The 20201-nt window shown below is 38.0% G+C and overlaps 1 protein-coding gene across 1 annotated transcript in view; it reads left to right on the forward strand.

The window, feature by feature from the left end:
* NEO1 (neogenin 1) overlaps window positions 1–20201 on the forward strand; it is a 147300-nt gene that overhangs the window by 67737 nt on the left and 59362 nt on the right. The window contains exons 6-7 of the mRNA XM_026856000.1: window positions 1825–1979; window positions 2813–2933. Coding sequence (XP_026711801.1) covers window positions 1825–1979; window positions 2813–2933 — 276 coding nt within the window. The remainder of the gene's footprint in view (window positions 1–1824; window positions 1980–2812; window positions 2934–20201) is intronic.

A 20201-nucleotide genomic window follows, 5' to 3' on the forward strand; every position in this document is an offset into this window, starting at 1 on the left:
TAAGAGACAGGGGTTGGAGAGCTTCTTGTCTTCAGCTATCTGTTTTTCAAAGCATTAAATCCACCTACAAACATTTACAATCTTTTCACAGGAAGAAGGAAAACATAATCTAGTATTCCTTATTCCCTAGCATGAAATAAATTTCATTGATAGGTGAAGTGTGTAAAATGTTTGCCTAAACTCTGTAGCCCTTCCATATTGACTTTTTGATAAATATTAAAGGGCAGAAGGCCACTTTTGACTTTCCTGGAACTTGAACAATCAGAACTGCCAACATAAGTAAGCAAATTGCCCTTGTGTCTGTGAGTGTAGTCAAAACAAATAAATAGCTGAATGTTCTTCATAATAGATGACAGTCAAATTGTATGTACCTGCAAACAGCTGCTCTTTCTGCTGCTAAGCTAAAGAAGCAGAGCATTTTAGGACGCAGCTGGATGCTTCTTAGAGGCACATCTGTTGACTGAAGATTTTTGACATGTCTCTACATTAGACAGTTTAGGGCTTGTATTACAAAGAAATTCTGCATCTCGGAGATTTTCTGGATTTAAAATATTTTTAATTAATCTTACTCTGAGTATATAAGGACATTTAAAAAGGCAGCCAAAACCCAGCAATAACAACTTTGGTACATGTCCCAAATGAAGAACCGTTCTGTTCTGCTGTGTTAAGCAGTACACATCTTTGGTCATACATACCTGTAATACATTATCAGTATGATGCAGAGGTGTGTGTATAGACCTGTACATAGGATTTCTTGGGATTACACAAACCAGAAAAGAAAATCTTTGGATGAGTACAGCACTGCTTACTTGATATACTAAGTTCCTTCACAGAAACAAGACAATGGTACCTTAGGAAACTTTCCTCTTATTTTTGTGTCCATGTTATAAGTCTTTTTTGTATAATTTTAGCTTTTGGTTACCTGCTGACTTCAAGTATCGAATACAAGGAACTCTGAAAGATTTATGTTGTATAAACTGCAGAGATTTTTGTGAATAAATAAATTATTGCTAATCATTATATGCTCTTGTATAACATTGACTGCACTTACCACTGTTCTGTGCTTTACGGAGGAGCCTCACATGGACTTATCTGGGCATCAAAGTGTAGATTATTGAAAAAGTTCTAGACAGCCATTTTCATCATAGCCTGACTTTTAAATTTAAAGTCTAATTTACTATTTTTCCATTTTATAAAATGATAAGCTTTGCTGCAGGAGAGGGTGAAGGCTTTTGTATTGCCTTTCATTGTCTTGCTGGGCAGCCAATCCCATAAGATTCTTTTATTTGTGAAAGGGACATAAAACTGTTGAACAATTAAGCACTGAATGATGTGCTCAGATTACCTCTGAGTTGGTAAAGGAAGAGTGTGAATAATGTCTGAAAACCACTGCCTGCTGTGGTCTCTTTGGCATGCAGCAACATGCCTACGGCAGATAAGAGACTGCAGCGTGTTCTTCAACCTCAGAAATATTTCTTTCCAAATGGCCTATGTGTGTCTTGATTTTAAAATACTTTTTAACTTTACACTTTTTATATCTTGCTTCGATTCATTCTTTCATGTATTCTCAAGAGGTCATTTCAAATTAAAATGGCTGGCTGTTTAACTGGCCCAGATGTAACTTTGAAATAACACAGAGCTTGCATCAGCTTCTGTCAAACCCTGATCTAAAAATTTCTGCCAATATTGCTACTGTTCGTGCTGGAGTCCCTGAAGCCATCTTTTTATGTGTTGAATCTTACTGTAGGTTTGAGTTCAAGCACAATTGGTATGTTTTTGTGGATGCTAACACCATCTTTTGTCTTTTTTCTATTTTATTTGAAGTTCCTCCTGAATTTCTGAAGCGGCCTGCAAATATTTATGCTCATGAATCTATGGACATTGTGTTTGAGTGTGAGGTGACTGGAAAACCCACTCCAACTGTGAAATGGGTCAAGAATGGCGACATGGTGATCCCAAGTGACTATTTCAAAATTGTTGTAAGTATATTGTCGATTTTGCAGATTTTTAAGCTGTTGGTCCTCTAACACATAGCATGGAAGCTAAGTTCTTTTATAGGACCAGCTTCCTGGTTTTGTACTATGGATGTTCAGGGCCTGGAAGAGAAATGATTTTTGAAACATTTAATGCTCTGTAATTCAGTTGTTCTACTGAACCACTAAGGCATGCTACTTATATTGTATGAGTTGATTTCTTTGTAGCTTAGATTTTCCATGAGATACAGATGCACTCACAATGACAAAACGCACTTTATTTGCTGAACCTGTTGGAAGTGCAGGCTCACCATGAACACTCACTGACTGTGTTTTCTGCAGCCGTCTGTGATCAATGAAAATTATAATTTCAAACAGGAGTTTAAATATAAATATAACTGAGTTGTGGATCATGAGTTTTGTCAAACTGATACTTCTAGTGAGAAATTTTAGATGTAGTGAAAGTCATTATTGAGACATGGTTGAGAATTTAATGGTTGTATAATTGGGTATACCTGAGGTTGTAGGATTGTAACAGTGAGCTACACAGTTATACTCAGTGCTTAAAATATCGTAAAAATGGCTGTGGAGATGTTATGACGCCACTGATATGTGATGCTAGAAAATGATAGCCATTAGTAAGAGCTTCTGCTGCTTTTTGATACTGTATAATTTGAGGATTCAGTGCAAGAGAGATGAAATCTGACGGGAACTCCGAATACATTTTTCCATGATACTGTTCAGAAGTTTCTCCTGTCAGCGTAATGTGCCATAATAATACCGTTGTTTTTGCAATTGCAACCCATTTTTAAGTGTTGCATTTTTCCTTGACTCTTCAGAAAGAACATAATCTGCAAGTTCTGGGTCTGGTGAAATCAGATGAAGGATTCTATCAGTGCATTGCAGAAAATGATGTTGGAAATGCACAGGCTGGAGCCCAGCTGATAATACTTGACCTTGGTAAGATAAACCATGACAGTAGAGTGCCAGAAGATGGGGAGGAACAATTTCAAGAGACCATTTCCAGATGATGTATCTATAACTCAGCTAGCATAGGATGTTTTTTTTAAAAAAATCATATGAGTGGTTCAGTGTTGTATTCTGTACACTTAAAGTTACTTAGGAGAAGTTAAGGAGTTCGATAGGATTCAGCTTGTATTTTGGAAATTATGTAGAAAATATTTAGTGCAGTAATAAACCACAGCCAGAAATCTGAAATGTTGTTGCATGCTGTGAGATTTTAAAAAAATAACAGGGTAGCTGAAATGAAAGCAATCACTGAAATCACAAAAGTGAAAAATAAGCAATTATGGAGCACACCGCAAATGAAGTATTTTACACCAAAGTCATTCCAGTGTCAGAAGCTTTTTTTCTATTAGTTTAAAAAGTAGTAAGATTTGTCATTTCTGCAAACTGCAGTTGCAACATTTTTTTTTGTTGCAGCTGCAGTTTAAGATAAATATTTGTTATTGTGCTCTAGTCAGTGGAATTACCAACAGTGCTCACTTTCTTGCAATGTCCTGCACTGCATATTTTGGATGTTAAAAGAGAATAATTGCTGTTACGATTAAAGACCTACTATCTTCCAGAAAAAAAGGTAGTATAAATGTCATTGCTAAGACATCAGTTTATTTTGCTTTTTCAGGTCACACAGTTCTCAAAAATAATTTCTAAGAGCACAAGGAAGAAAACCAATAGTAAGAGGGATTAGGGGACAGATAAGTCAGACCAGAAAGTTTTAACTCTGTACTTTTGGGGGCTTTTGTGTTGACTGTCTTTTTGGGGTATTGATCAGAATTCTAATTTCTGTTTTATTTGGATAGAGAGGATTTAGGAGAAACAGTCTTACGTATGGTCAGAGGCATGATGTAACTTCACACTTGCAATTTTAACAGATGTGAATCTGCTAGACATGGTTTTGGTGTTCAACATACAGAGAGAAAACTGTTATGAGCATGCCATAGAGAGATTTTCCATTTGTTTTTCTGATTGTTTTGTAGAGTAGTTTTGTGCTTAACTTCTGAATTCTCGTTTGGATATGGGTATGTTTCATTGCTGGCTGAAGAGCTGCATGAACTTTCCACAATTATTTGGGGAATGAAAGGTGCCCTCTACTGGATTCAGCAGCTTTAATGCTATAGAGCCGTGGGATTTCAACCTCCAAGTAGTGGTAGGCATCTGGATCCAGCAATGGCTTACTGTCATCAGGTTGCCAGAAAAACTATTAGAAGTAATTTTATTTCTGCTATATGCATGAATCACCTGAGTAGTTTCCAAATCTTTCAAGCGGAAGCATTATTCCATATTTTCCACATTTGAAAAATACTGAATAATTAATGTACTTGGGTTTTGAAGCCCTGCCCAAGTTTGTACTTTCACCTAGTTCCCAGTAGTGGTTTATAAATTACTATTACTGTTATTATTTTAGTTCCTGTGGTCTCATTCTTCTTCCTTTCCCTCTCCTGTTGTTTGGCCAGTGGTTTCATTTTCCTGTTCTACTCTGGCAACCTGTCCTGTTATACTAAAGGACTTTGCCTTATAATGCTGTCCTTTTTCTTTTGCATGCTGCCAAAGGATTATGGATGCAGTGTTGATGGAGTCTCATTTCGGGTGTAAAGATACACTCCCAAAGTCCTATCATTCTGTTACATGGCCTACAGTGTTTTTAACAATGCACTCCCCGTGTAACACAGATGCGTTTTAGTTGTTGTTTTCCAGCAGTAGAGATAACCACATGGTACATCACTGAAAGTACATTTTGTTGTTGTTGAGTAGTGGCATATCAGGTAGTGCAATTAGGAATAAATATACTATGTCTTAGTTGTGATACATGAAAACTGGTATACACAGTCGAAGAAAATACAGATGTTTGATATTTTAATACCTTCTCACAATATATGAACAGCAAAGAAGGAAACAATATTCAGGGAAAGAGGGTGAAGGTATCATATATAGTAGCTCTTTCATGACTGCTACCTTGGTATGAAAATTAAAAACACTAATTTGAGCAAAAACTGTTCTGAGCACTTTGGTCAATAATTCAGAGACCTTTATATATATTTATATTTATTTATATATATATATTTATATTTATATTTTATATATATATATATATATACCTGGTGATGAGAAATACCTCATTTGCCAATTTGAAAAGTAATTTCAGTGAAGAAACGCTGATTAAATGTTCATCAAAGTTCTTCCCATTTAGCAGTGTGTTCCTTTCATTGCTGTTATGTTTTCTCTTTCCTAAATGGAATTGGCAGACATCTGGCTATTTACAAACTATTTCCCATTAGCCCTTTTGCTTTTCATATCAAATTGATCTTTAATAAATTAAATTTAAATTAGAAAGTAGGAGCCTGATGGAGTTTCTCAGAGAGGCTGCACTCATTCTTTATGGACCAGTGTGGAAAAAATGGATCAAGACTATTCTGTGGGCATCTGTAAATGGACTACAGCATTGATTGTGATATAATTGACAACAAGGAAGGAAGTAGTTGGCTGACATCAGAGGCAAGTTTGAGTAGCTGGAAAAGGCAGAGTTACTCAGACTTTGAGGGAGATGTGCTGAAAAAGGTTAAGTAGAAATAAACCAATAAAACTGTTGGTACTTTGCATATTAGATCAGAACTTAGTTGTCTCTTCTGTACATTAGCTTGTTTCAATCTAAACCCTTCATATGGAAATCTTCCGCTGTGTTGGGGTTTGCTGCCTAGAACATTGCTGCTTTATCCATAGCTTTATTGAGGTGTACTGTAAGAGTTTCTGGGTGGTCTAAAAGTAAAATAACACGTCTGTATTTTCTTCTGTCTTAGAAGGTAGCATGATTTTTAAATACAATAGGCATAGAGTATACAGTGTGACTATCTGCTACAACAAAAGGTTTTCTGTATTCGAATGTAGATTTCTGACTTCACAGGAAGCAGTAGTTTGGTGATTCACCTTGTCTTCTGCACAGTGACAGTTTTGGTGTGTGAATGTGTGTGAGTGTATGTTGTGTATGAGCATAAGTTGCACATAGCCACACAGACCCATGTATTTGTAAACTCTTGTATGCTAGCTTAATTATTTTGGCTTGGTCGTCTTTGTATTTGGGGTGAGTTCTGAAAAGCTTGCTGTATATACAGAAGTTATTTGTGAAAAATATTAAAGAATTGACTGGCTAAAAAAGTTAGGGTAATTTGAAGGGTTACTGAAATAACTTTATTTTCAAATTGTGTAATTCTCTGTTAATAACTTAGAAAAGACTGTACTTGGAAATGGATTGGCTGTACAGAGTCCACAACTTTTGCTTTTTCTGGAATTTATAAAAGAATTGTGGCACTGAGAGAAGAGATTTTTAGGACACCTGTTCATAATTGATAAGGTCGAAAGGGAGAGGAGAGGGAGTGGAGTTCCAGTAAATGGTCTGAGTTAAATACTCTTCTACCAGTATCCCTCGTACTTATCTTCAGGTGTAGAATTCTGCAACAGAGTTGAAAAGCATCCCATCTGCTTTCCAAATACTTTGAGATTTGAAATTGTGTCCCTATTTCTGAGGTAGTGTCCTTCCCCTGGAGGTTAAGTACCTTTGGGAATTCCACTGGAGTTGTGGCTCTGCTGCCTGGTCTGCCTTTTAGGGAGACTTGAAGAACTACCTAAAGAAAGGGAAGTACCTCAGTTACAGCATTGCTCTGCCCTTGCCCTCTGCCAGCGTTTGGCAGTCTCGATGCTCCTCTCTGTGCCTCATTGGTTAGAAGATCGGTGATCTTCTCTTATATCCTGCAAATGCCACCACGGAGGACTCCTGCATATCCCAGTGAGAAAGAGGGACCTTAGCTGTGCCTTGCAAATTACTTTCTCAGCAACCTCAAAATCTTTCCCCCCTTTTTTTTGCACAAAACCAGTCTTTTTTTATTTACAGTTAGTTCTCGATGGGTCAGCCTCTGACCATCTCAATTACAGATCAGATATACTAGTATGGTCAATTATAACAAAGCTATTTCTTGTCATTGTTTTTACATCATTATTTTGTGTGGTCCGTGAAGACCTCAGTAATGGATACAGTTGGGTTTTCTTCATGGAGGTTAAATGCTAGTGACAAGACTGAAAAATTCAGCCAGGACCTGTAAAAGGCCCAGCCTTTTCCAGTTTATCTGGCATTGCTCAGTATTGCCATTTGGGGACTGAAAAAAGAACAGGTGGTAATAAGTAAAAGGAGGTGCCTTTGGGGGAGGGAGGCAGATGGTTCCCTGTCACCCCTGTGTGATAGGCATTTGACAAGTACTCAGGCACCAAAAAAAAAGGAGTGATTCTTGAATGCTGTATAAAGAAAAATCATAGACTGTAAACAAATATGTCATGTTATTTAGAGAACAATTTCAAAACATTATTTGAGATGCACTGTATCACCTTTAAAATTCCAAAGTGTAGTATAGTATGCTGCATGATTCTTGTACTTCTATGCTGCAAAAGGTAATGTTTGCCATTCTGTGCCATATTTGTGATCTGTATAGGGTGAGATCTTCAAGTGAATGAATTGTGTAAGATGCTGGTATCCAGCAGTACACCATGTCAAGATTTTTTGTAGTAGAACTATCCATTTCTTTAAAATTACATTTTCATTAAAAATAGTTTATATCCAAGCAAGGATATCTTGCATGTGAGTTAATATTACCATCATGGGAAACAAGGAGGAGGAATTAGAAGTCTGCATTTAATTGGAGAGCTCTGAGGCATTTTGGTTACAGGGGTGTCTTAGGATAGCTGCAAGGGATGGTGGATGCAGGCTCTTTTGGAAGAATGGAGCAGGGGGGCAAGGAAGAAGGTCATGCTGCATGTAGAGGGCTGACTTTGAATGCATGTGTTTTTCTTGGAGGGGGTGATGAGCTGGCTGAGAACTTATGCATAAGGATCAGAGGATGGAAGGACAACATGGTTATGTATGTCTGCTAGAGACCAACTAATCAAGGGGAAGAAGTAGATGAAACCTTCTTTACACAAACTGGGCAGTTCCTGGTATTTATCTGGGGTTTTTAATCATCTGGTGTGTGTTGGAGTGACAGCTTGGTGGTGTGGCAGGTAATATAGGAAATTTCTGGAGTAGGCTGAAGAGAATTTCTTGACACAGGTTATCTGTGTCTGATTGGGTGACTAGTGGAGGTGGTGTGTTGGACCTGCTATGCAAGAATAAAAAAGGACTGATCAGATATATAAAGGTCAGAGCAGCCTTGGCAGCAGTGGTCATGAGATGCTTGAATCTAGGCTTCTAAGAGAACTGAGCAAAACAAATAGCAGAATTACAGCCTTGAACTTCAAGACGGGAGATTATGACTTGTTCAGGGATATTTTTGACAGGTTCTTATGGGAGATTGGTTGATGTCCAAGAGGCAAACTGATCCTGAAGGACAGTTTTCTCAAAGCACAAGAATGATCTATTCCAGAGTGCAGGAATTTGAGCATGCATGTCCAAGAGACCAGTAAGGATAAAGAAGGAGCTCCTAACTTGGCTCCAACTCAGGAAGAAAGTACATAGAATTTGGAAGCAAAGGCTGAAAAGTGACAGATATAACCTGGATGTGCAGGGATGAAACTAGGATCAAAGCTCAGCTAGAGCTGGAACCATTTCTGGGAAGGTTATGGAGCAAATCCCTCTGGAATCCATGCTATAGGTACATTAGAGAGATGATGATGACTGGAAAAATCAAGCATGGATTTACCAAGGACAAATTGTGCCCAGATATACCAGTAGCCTTCTAAGATTAAATGGTTGGCCCCATGGTCAAGAGGAGAGAAGTGAATACTGTTTACTTTGTCTTTAGCAAGGCCTTTGACACCATCTCCAGTAGTATCCCTGAAGTTTAACTGGGGAAATACAGACTGGACAGATGGGTGGTGGGGTGTGTGGGGAGCTGGCTGGCCCAGCAGGCTCCCAGCATCATGGTCAGTGGGATGAAGACTAACCTGTAGCCCAGGTAATGAGTGGCGTTACCCAGGGCTTGACACTGGGACAGAGAGGGTTTTGTATCTTCACCAGTGACCTGGATGACAGGACAGAGAGCATCCGTAGAGGGTTTGCAGGTTATATTGGAATGGGAGGAGCAGCAGATGCGCTGGTAGAGAGAGGGACTTGACAGGTTGGAGAAAGGGGGCTGGTGGGAACCTCTAGATTTCAACACTGACAAATGTGGAGTCCTGCATCAGAGCCAGAGTGACTCCATGCCCTGGAGGCTGGGCACCAGCTAAGAAAGCAGCTTTGCAGAAAAGGATTTGGTGGGATAGGCAGGAGGTCAAGGGATATGATTGTTTCCCCCTACTTGGTTGCTGGTGAGATCGCATTAGGACAGTTTTAAGCTTCCCAACACAAGACAGCCACTGGCATAATGGAGCCCCAGTGGAGACCTACCAAGATAATTAGGGAGCTGGAGCACATGATATACTGAGATATACTGTGACTCCAAGAGAAATGAATTTGGTTAACCCTGAAGAATGGAAGCCTAACAACACGTTATTGCTCAACCAGCTGATGGAGGTCATAGAGCAGATGGAGATAACAGGAAAAGACTGCAGAAAGGGAATTTCTGATCAGATAAGAGAAAACAGTTTCACAGCGAGGTTAGTTGCAGTCAGAACAGGTTGCCCAAGGAGGTTGTGAAATCTCTGTTTTTGGAGATACTCAAGACACACCTAGACAAGGCCCTGAGCAGCCTGGTCAAAGGTGGCTCTGCTCAAAGAGTGTTCTATAGATGACCTGAGATCCCTACTATCTAGTAGTATTGTATAATTCAGAAAGACTGTCCGAGAGATGTGAGTGGACCCCATTTATCTCTGTGTGCAGTCATTACGACAATTTTGTGGCATGTATTTCCCTGCTGGTCTCCTTGGGAGAAACATAAATGTCTGGTATTGGTGACAGTTTGACATTACAAACCAAATTTGATTAAAGTATAATGCCACTTCAGTTGCACTGTATGATATTAATTCCTCTGCTGAATTGCATTATGTGAAGCCTAATTCCGAGAGAGTTTTAAAGACATCATTTATTGTCCTAAATTGGTGATTTCTTTGTGTAATTGAATTATGTCCAGGACTATTGCTGCATGAATAATTTCATTTTATGTTGGTACTTCTCTGCCAGAGTTTGGCCATGAGCTATCTCAAATCTTATAGCAGTGAAATGAGGTGGACAGGATTCCTGGTAGGGTAGAGTAGGGGCTTCTCTGACCTGCAGCAGGGTGGAGAACATCAGAAGTCTGATCAGATTTTTCTGGAGACAGCACATTTCAGCTAGGATTGTGCTGAAAATCCGTCATTTCTATACTGCAAGTGGTATTCTGTTGTTTGAGGTTACCTCAGGCTGACACAGACCTGGAGATTTCAGTGGATCCTATTCCACTCTTAGAAGCTATTTCAGCTCCCCTAGACTGATGCCAAACAAAAACATTCCCAGCTATATTTGGATTTCCAACTTCTTGTTACTCAGACCTTGGACCCTTTTTGCTTAACTTATAGTCTGTCGAACCTTGGCCTTTCAGCTGTTTCTCCACTTTGACAACACACTTTGAAATTCTGAATGCACCCTTTGTTGCGCTTGCAGCCCTCCTGACTTTGCATTTGATTAAACCTTATGAGCCTTTTCTCTGCTCCATCGTCTGGATTGTTAAAAAATATATTGAATCATATGGAACACAGCATCTCCTCCTCTACACCCCCCTTCAATATCACCTTTGTTTCTGACACTGAAGCACTGAGAACTACTCTGCATGTGATTTTCCAGCCAGTTATGAACCCACTTTTGTAATATAGCCTTATCTAGAGGATAAGTGTTTGCTTTTGGAAATGTCATGCAAGGCAATATCAAAAGCCTTATTTAAATCAAGATACATGAAATACTCTGTGTTTTCCATATCTGAAGTTCCATTATTGTGTTGTAGGAGGCAAATACAAGTTCCTTTTGACAAATTCTGGCTTCTGACGAAAGAAATACAAAAGTTGGCACTAACAGGCTTGTGCTCTGATTTGAAAAACTGTTGCACTTTGGGATATTTTCCATATGTAAAAAATTTGCATAAATATAACTTCTACCCTTGTCTGGTTCAAGCCCTGAGGCAGACAACTTGCATGTTACTTCAGGACCTATTTTGGATGATTTCAGATCTCAAATGTAACTTGTCAGGCTCTCTCACATCTTACAAAGGTAATCTTTTAGAGTATTTTGTATGCAGTCACATACTGTGAATCAAGAGCATTTTGTGTTGTTGTCAAGGAAGTACAATAAATATTTTCTTAGTCCATGGAATTCTGTGGAGTTCTTGGAGACTACAGAAGTACTTGAAAAATATGCAGGGTATTATGGTTGAAATGTCAGAGCAAGATGAAAGAATGTTCATTGAATGAAAGAGGAGGACTCTGTTGGGTATTCCTCTAACTCAAACAAAAGTGTCTTCATGTTTCTTCTGTCTTACACAATTTTATGTATCTTAATGCAAGGAAAATCAAAAGAGGTCCCTGTGTTTTACATGAGTGGCTTTCAGAAGCGTTCGTGTCCACCAGAGAAGAAATGATTTGTAGATTAAAATTGAATAGTAAGGCTACAAACCCTTGCAGCTAAGAATTCAAATTTTCTGTAAAGAAGAAAAAGTGCTCAAAAGAAATGAATTGTGAATCTCAGGGGAGCAGGAAATAGTAATGAACCTGACAGCAGATCTGTACAAAGGGCACCCGACTCTGTCGGGTTGGAAACCTGCTGAGATGTGAGAGATCCTGTCTGGTCTCATATGGGGACAAGATTCAAACGTGGGAGGATGGAAAATCCACTATGATGAGTATCTTCAGAGACAAGACTAGCAGCAGAATTTCCTCTCCCTGTGAGAAATGTCCCCACTTTTGTCTATCATATATCAACATATATCCGTGTGGGTTTTTAACTCACAGACTTACGGCTTTGTTTAATGTAAGCAACCAGTTGCCTTATTAAAACATGCTATTCATGCAGTGTTTGTCACAGTTTGTCTAAACTGTTTCTCAAATTTAGAATAATACTGAAGGTTATGGAACTGTGATGTTTGAACCAAATATCTTCTATACGATACATGCCATTTAAAATAGTTTGGCTATTTGGAGCAGTTACTGTATTATAAAATCCAAGTCATTTCCTCATTCACCACTACACACATAAGCTTTCTGCTCTTCTGAGTGCACACACATATTCACATGTATAAAAAGATATGCTTGCATAAATACTTATCTTTTAAAATAAAAGAGTTCTAGGATGCTGTAGATACTACAGGTCTGTGAAAAACTTTAAAAGCAACAAATCTAACAAATACAGCCTCAATACCGATGGCATAATGATAATGAAGTTTTTAAATAATGACAGCACTTGTGTCGTATGTAGGCAAAAGCTTTTCCAAACTTGCTGCCTCAATCACTGTCTTGTAATATCAAAATGGCTTCATATGAATGATAGATGAACAGCTTGTAAGTCTCATTTTCAAAGTTGTGTTTTAGGAACATAAACAGAATCTGAAATCACAAACTGACTTCAAACAGTGTTTTGTAAAACCAAAGCCAAACTCTCAGAATATTTTGTGACTGGTTGTGTACACTTCATTGCTAATTTTCTGTAAACATAACAGTATGTTCTCTGTAATGCTGAAAGACTTCTTTTTTCGATTTAATTTTGATTTTAATTTACATTACTTAGCTATTATTACTCAGTGAAAGTCAGCATTTGTGTTTCTCAGGGCTTCATGTATGTTCAGAATTGCCAGAAAGCTGTTTTAATTCAGTTAGCTTCATTTCTTGATTGAGTCCCTGTTTAAAAAAATGGCCTTTAGTTATTCCCTCTTTATGGCCCTGCTTATATATAGTCTTATTGAGAAGTCAAACTGATTAAACTAAACCACACTAGATCTCAAAAGTTCTTGAATTTTAACTTCATGAGATTGGGAGCTAAACTGTTCGTATATTCTGCGTTCAGTAGACTGTTCATGTTTGAAGTTGGCATGCGCTTTAAATAAATTGCTCTAATTTAGATTAAATTAGTAATAGATTAATGTTTGCCAGTGTGCAGTGAATTGCAGGAAGGCATAACAAAATTTGTAGGATGCTTTGATTGTGCTTATTAGTTTTCATTTCTTGTTTTATGACTGTATTTACAGTTGGCTTGGCAAAGAAATCTGAAGCCTCATGAAGGTACTCATTGGATTGCGTGCACCATGACTTAAATTTAAGTCTGCTCAGCGCAAATAGGAGTTACAGTGATTGCTACTTATGCAGTTATACTTTGAAACAGTTGGACTGTGTCACTTTTTAATTTTGGTTTTCATGTGTGAAATTCATGGTTGAAAGGTACTAGTATTTAAAGAAATTATATATCATATTGTAAAGAAGAATTATACATAATAAATGTTAGGTGGAGATAGGGGAAGAACCTGTAGGAGGAAAAAACTTCAGTGTATTTTGAGAAACATGCAACACATTAATACATGTTTTCTGTCCTTCACCTGTATTTATTCTATATTTATTGTACCAAAGCAAAAATGGAGTAGGATCTGTATACACTCTATGATGATTGTGAAACAAGTTCAAAGGCTTGGAGTCACTGTTTCACATCATCTCTTCTGGGTTATCCTGAACTCCCAATAGAGTTTCTCAGTCCAATGAAAGTCTCTTTGCCACCAGAAAGTCTAACGAAAGCAAATATGCTTACCATAATACCACTTACCAAATCCACCAATATAATTTTCCATTTATCCTGCTACATTTTATATAATTGTTGTTTCTGGCAACTTGACTACTGCCTTAGTAGATAATATATTGTCAGCAGTGGTTATTACAAGGAACCAAAGCTGTGCAGCTCTGTAACGGTATTAAGCAAATGTGAGCGTGTTCAGCGTGACCAGCTACAGTTGTTGACTGATGGTTGATTGTTCCTCTGCCTATATATGGCTTCTAGTTACAGGTAAAAATAAAAATAATCTAGGTGAAGAACATCAGCTGTAAGTATAGGATGCATTCATTGTGTCACAGTGGGTGTTTTAGTGGGTTTTGTTGGTTTCTTATTTAGATGAAGAGTATAATGGCAGGATTAGCTTTAGCTTGATATCTGTCATGACTACCAAAGGCATTTCCTCTGCTTTTATTATTCATAAACACGGTTGTGAAGATTGACAGAAGTGGCCTTAATTTGTAATTGATCCTAGCCTCATGTTGTAAAGGAAAATATCATATTTTGTCAGTCTCGCACCAGAGGGGGGAACAAACATGTGGATATGGTCTTAATTGGTTGCTTATATTTCAAAGTTGCTAAATTATACAGTAATATCAGAGACAGCTGAATGCCATTTGGAGAAAAAGAAGAAGGATTGGTTTACAGTTTGGTTGCATATGTAATAGGATTCGTACAATTGAGTATCTGAATCAGGGAGAAGACTCTCTTACCTCTGATGTCAGGTATTTTGTCTTGACAAGATAACCTAAACCTAAACAGGCTTATGGTTTTTATACCATAAGGAACTCAAATCAATTTAACTACTCATTTTTAATAATGTGCATTCACATTTGCCTAGTTTCAGTATTGAAACTAACTGCAAAGTATCACTGTTCTCACTGCATTAGAAATATCCTGGTGTGGTATTTTCTTATTTTCATGATTGTTTCCCTTCTCCTATCACCTCTCTTCCCCCCAAAAAAGAAATGAATAATTGTAGAGCCAAAGTCTTTAAAAGACAAAAGGATTCTGCATGGTTTTCCTTCTGACACATTATTACTGAAGGTGCTAAATGAAAATAAGGAAAAATAGGGAAGTTGTATCTGGGTCTGCTTTTCTGAGTCCAGGTCAGAGCTAATGGGGGCTATGGTGTCTTAGCAAAGGACATTTTACCTTGGCACTAGAGTCAATGTCCTTTCTCATTCTCTTCTTCAGCACCATTTTACATATACCTGCTCTTCAGTCTCATTGGTTGGGAGTTTTTAACAGTGGTCAATGACCTGAGTGATCCGCATTTAAAATGCTGCATCTGTTGTTACACACTCCATTTGGGGACTAACTTCACATCCTTGTGTGCTGTGATCTGCATACCGAATTCCCAAGCCTCTGTGCTAGTCAAAGAAATGATATTTTTTAAATGCTGATGAGGCCTACTGTTGTTTTTAGAATTAGAAATGTGAAGATGCAAAAGAACATTACCTGACTGAAAACAGAAAGTAAAAATATCTTAAAGAGTTCATAAGATGGGCTTTTTTGTCCTTTCTGTGAATTCCCGTACACCTGATGTCTCATCTAGTTTCTGTAAAAACAGTGGGTCTGAGGTAGCCTGTCAGGACTCAGCACACAGCAGATACATTATGGTCTTTAACAGAGAAGTCCACTGGAAATTAATATAAAAACCCAATACTACATCTAATAGTGTTGCTCTAGACATGGTTATAGCCTAAAAGAGGAAAGGTGGGATTTACTTGCTATCTTCTCTCCCTGTAAGAAATAAAGAAATTGTATGTATCAGTCTAAATGAAGGAAAAATGATAGTGCACTAGATATGTATAAGAAACAAGTAGCTAAATGAGTAGATATTTGATAAAGATATTAGCAGAAATGAGTACAATTTTGACACACAAACAGCTTGTTCAGTCTCATCTGTTACAGCTTCAGCTTGCCAGAGTTGTTGCTGCAGAGTTATTTGAAGTGTCAACAGATCCCAAACAGAGGGAAATTATCTTTCACTTTCAAATTATTTCTCAAAGAAGACCATGTAGGCTAACATTCAGATAAATCCTGTGTGTACTGCAGCCACCTCTGGATTGGTACACATCACCTGCAGATATCCTAAATGAGAAGATGCACATTTAATCCAGTGGGAAATTTGAGGAGCCTTGAGGTCATTTAAATAAAGTATTTTGGTTTAAAAATAAGGGTTATCAAAATTATCTACAAGAAACAGCATTGGACAGTAGCAGGAATTGTACCTGGTGGATTAACTGCAGCACAAGGATGGGTTAATTTATTTCAGTTTAGGCTGTTACTGAGAAAAGAGAGAAAGGGAGCAATTACCCTGTGGTGTTTCTTTGAAAATACATTCTTAAATAGTCAAGTAGTGTGGTTTGATCCTGGTACGGGTGTATTGGTACTGCTCTGATATCAAAGCAGTGATTTAATCCTAAACCTGGCTGGTTGAAATTGGTTTTGTTAATTATTTGTAGCGTTCACAGAATTGACAGTGTCTGTGGCTCTGTTACCTTAGGTATGCAGACAGTGGGTGAAAACTGAACAACACTGCAAAAAACACCAAGGTGAGATTGGAAATAAAGGCATGGGGAAGTGATTTGCTCAAGGTGATAAAATGAGCTATTGGCAGTGTCTCAGTGAAACTTTAGGCTGAGGGGGTAATCTTGCCTGGCTCTTCAAATACGCAAGTGGCTCCACATCCTGTAAAAACTAACACTTTCCAAAAATAGACAGTATTTTTATTAGTAAGTATTTCATGAAGAGCTTTGCCCAAACGTAAAACATCTGATTTTGAAATAAAGTTATTGCTTTCCTGTTATTATTAAAGTCAACTTACAACATATTGTTGCAGGCTCTACTGTTCTTGAGAGATTTTTATTCTGCATAAGAGTTCAGTTTATGAATATTTACATTAAGAGGATAACCTGTACAAGGTTCTTTTGGTGCATTTATGTGCATTTTTACTGCTGTGAATTCTATATGTGTATTCTGTTTAGGGTTTCTGACTCTTTTCTCAAGGAGTGGTTTAAAAATATTTTTTAAAAGTGAAATATTCACTACTGAATTTTAAGATTATGTCCATCATTTTGCAATACATAGTTATGGTTTGAATTTCTTTCCAGTAACAAAATCTGTTTAAAAGTAGTTAGCTTTAAACTCCTTAGGGATAGGTAGAGATATGTTTGGCGCTTTTCCTCCTTTTTTTATGGTGTGAGTCTCATGATCAAAATGCATGCAGTGTGTTTTTTTCTTTACCTCCCCCCCTGAAACACTGGTATCTGATCTAAACCGTGGGGCTCCTGCTTAGGTCTTTAGGAGCGGCTGCTTTCCTCTACGGACTCACCGCTGCGTGTAATGCGTCAGTAAGGTCTGTCACACCTTTTTAATGCTTGTTTTATGAGACAGGAAAAAATCAAATTGTTTCCTCTACACCAAAGCATTTCATTGTGAAATTGAAATGGGAGGAGTGTTTTTTATCAGAATGGATTTTATGACTTCCTTTAAAAAACAGGCTTGTGGTCAGAATGTGTTTATCAGTATATTTATATAGTCACAATTTATTCAGTGCCCATCAGTGTCCATTTTACATTACAATATAGAGCCAAATGAATGCTTAAAAATCACAATCAGTGGGTATTATTTAGGAATTTGCTTGTTATTTATTTTTGGTGGCTTTTTGCTAGTAGTATGCATTGAGTGAAGAGTAAATAACAGTTCTCATTCCCAGTGGTAATGTAAATTAAGCTAAGGCAATTAAAAAAAAAAAAAGGCATTTTGCCTGCCTGCTTTAGGCAAAAAATGTCAGCACAGAGAAATAAGTAAGCAAACATCTCCATTTCATTTTATGAAGAAAATGAGGGTTGCTTTTCCTTGGGGGAGGGTCTGTTCCTCAGGATGGGGGATTTCATGTCTTCTTAAGTCTGCTAGAGACAGAGTTGACTGAGAGCAGTGTCGGGTTCTTGTTCTCAGTCCTCTTCCTTCTTTGAGATGATCTAGGGAAATTCCTGTGTGATAACGTAGTTAGTCGATTCGGGATGATAAAACAGCAAGATGTTTTATAGTACTGAAAAGAAGAGGGTAATTATGTCCTGGTTTAACTCCTTGAAATGGCTTCCCCACAGGTTCAGGTGAATACCCACCTCCTGGGGGAGGAGTGGGGGATGCACTGGTGGGGCCTGGGTGCTCCTCAGGCCAGCTCAGTCTGAGTGCACTGCAGGGGTTGATGTTGTCAGTGTCCCCTTGGGCAGCTCACTTTAAACTCTTCTGTATTTCAGGCAACAGTTTCATGTGCAGCTGAGACCATCTAATGGCTCTTTACATCCCAAAGGGAAAGTCTGTATTTCTGCCACCTCCTTTGAACCAGTTCTGGTGTCAGTCATACCCTTTCAACATCTTCAGCTCTCTTGTAGCCTGCGCAGAAAGCTGTATGTTCTTTTTTTTCTGGACTAACAAGGCAAAATGGCTTGTGGGTCTGGTCTGGCCAATACAGGGCTTTATGTATGTATGTATGTATATATGTAAGTATGTACATAAGTACAGACAGTTCTACACCGTGAGAGGGGAATCTCTCCCCTTCAGCAGATGTAAACTGCCAGACAACATCACCTCATTTTCCCATCAGTCACTGATTGCATATTAACTAAAAGTACTACTAAAAGTAGTTAAAATACTACAGAACTTAAAAGCATTGGCCTTAGTAAGACCAGTGTATAAGTGCATTGAAAAAATAACCAGGCTTGAAAATTGCTGGCAACTTGGAGGTTTCTTTGGCCAGGTAGAGTGGTGAAACAAAGAGACACTAAGATGCTGTTGCCATGTGAACATGTTGTTAAAAAAAAAAAATCACTGGAAAAATACCTTTTTCAAAGATTCTACTATCTTTCTGTTCACTTTGGTACCACACATCTTTCACATGCAATGGTAAGCATTACTACTAATGAGGTTTTGGTTAATCACAGCAATTAATGTATAAAACGTTGTAATATAAACCATAAAAACTCTATATGTTTTAATTTCTGAGCCCGTTGTCCCTGATCTCTAATACACCACTGTTACACAGTCGTGCAGCCATGAGACAGTCTTTATGGGGTCAGTTCCTCAGCAGATGTGCTTCGCATTTCTAAATGGTTCGTGCAATTTTAATTCTAGAAGTAATTTCAGGGTTAGTAGACTTTATGTCCAGCTGGCCACAGTTGTGCTTTCTTGTAGGTGTTAGTCTGACTGTTCTCATGTATTTTCTTTTTCTGACAAATTTCTTTATGTAGTGAAATCACACACAAAGTTCTGCAGTTTAAATTATCTCACTAAGCACAACTTTATATACACAACTATTGATATAATTTCAAATTGTCTCCGAAATACTAAATTTTGATGTCTTTTTACAGTCACATCAAGCAAACATAGATCTGTGTCTTACACCTGGTAGGTGGAGGTGCTGATGGTTGTTGTTACAAAATCCAGGAGATTCAGGAAATGTATGTTCATTATATAGAGCAGAAATTAGTTTAATACACTCTTCTCTCCATGTGTCTTCATTCACTTTTTCAATTTTGCATGAAAGCACCTCCTAGGAGAAGGAGTCTGATAGATTTCTTTTAATTAATTTTTCCAAAGGAAGGAAGTAATTCAGTTATAATAACTGATCTAGTGAGATGAAGTACCAACTTCAGCATTGTGGCCATTTGTCCTAAAAGAACTTACTAGGACCAGTTAACATCTTTTTCTTTGATTATGGTGTCATGCAGGGAAGTACTAGAAATTACAAGGTGATGTCCCTTCTGTCATAAATTTATGAATTAAGCATTTGAAGAATTATGACAATTTGATATGAGTAAAAACCTGTCTCTTATACACATCCTGTTGGCCAGGTCTGTCATGTTCTCCACTTGCTGCATTACCTGTGTCCTCTGAGGGTGCATCTACCTGAAAGTTTTCATTTCCATAAGGAGAGCACTCATGAAACTTCCCATCCATGCCGGCTCCTCACCCACTGAATTACATCTCAGAGTAATCTTGGATCTCAATGTCTTTGGAATGAAATGGAACTGGAAGATGCACTCTGGTCCCTGTTGGGTGTTCAGGGTAAGAGCTAATCCAAAGTGAAACCTACAAAGTCCATACAGTGTGGGTGCTGGCTTCTCAAAGCAGCTGGTTCACTCTCTGGTGCCTCTCCTACTGCCTTCCGATGTAGATGTGGCCTCAAACATGGGTCAGAAATCCCTGTCGCTCTCATTTGGCAGGCACTGTAACTGACTTTGTGAGCAGTTAAATATGGCCAAGAAAATGGCCACTAACTAGTTCTTAAAGTCTTTATGTGTCTAAATTTCATAAATTTCAGTATTACCTTCATGAGGTAGGTTGTAGCAGTGGCATACTCATTATACATATGAGGTAGCCAAGGGAATTGGACCTGTCCCAGGTCATTCAGATAACAGCAGCAAAGCTGAAGCAGATAACGTTCCTATTCCACCTTTCCTTTGTGTAGTATATCCAATGGTATAATTGGAATGTTATTGCCC

This window comes from Athene cunicularia (assembly GCF_003259725.1).
Source record: "Athene cunicularia isolate RWA chromosome 10 unlocalized genomic scaffold, athCun1 chr10_part1, whole genome shotgun sequence".
In the NCBI taxonomy this organism is placed as follows: domain Eukaryota; kingdom Metazoa; phylum Chordata; class Aves; order Strigiformes; family Strigidae; genus Athene; species Athene cunicularia.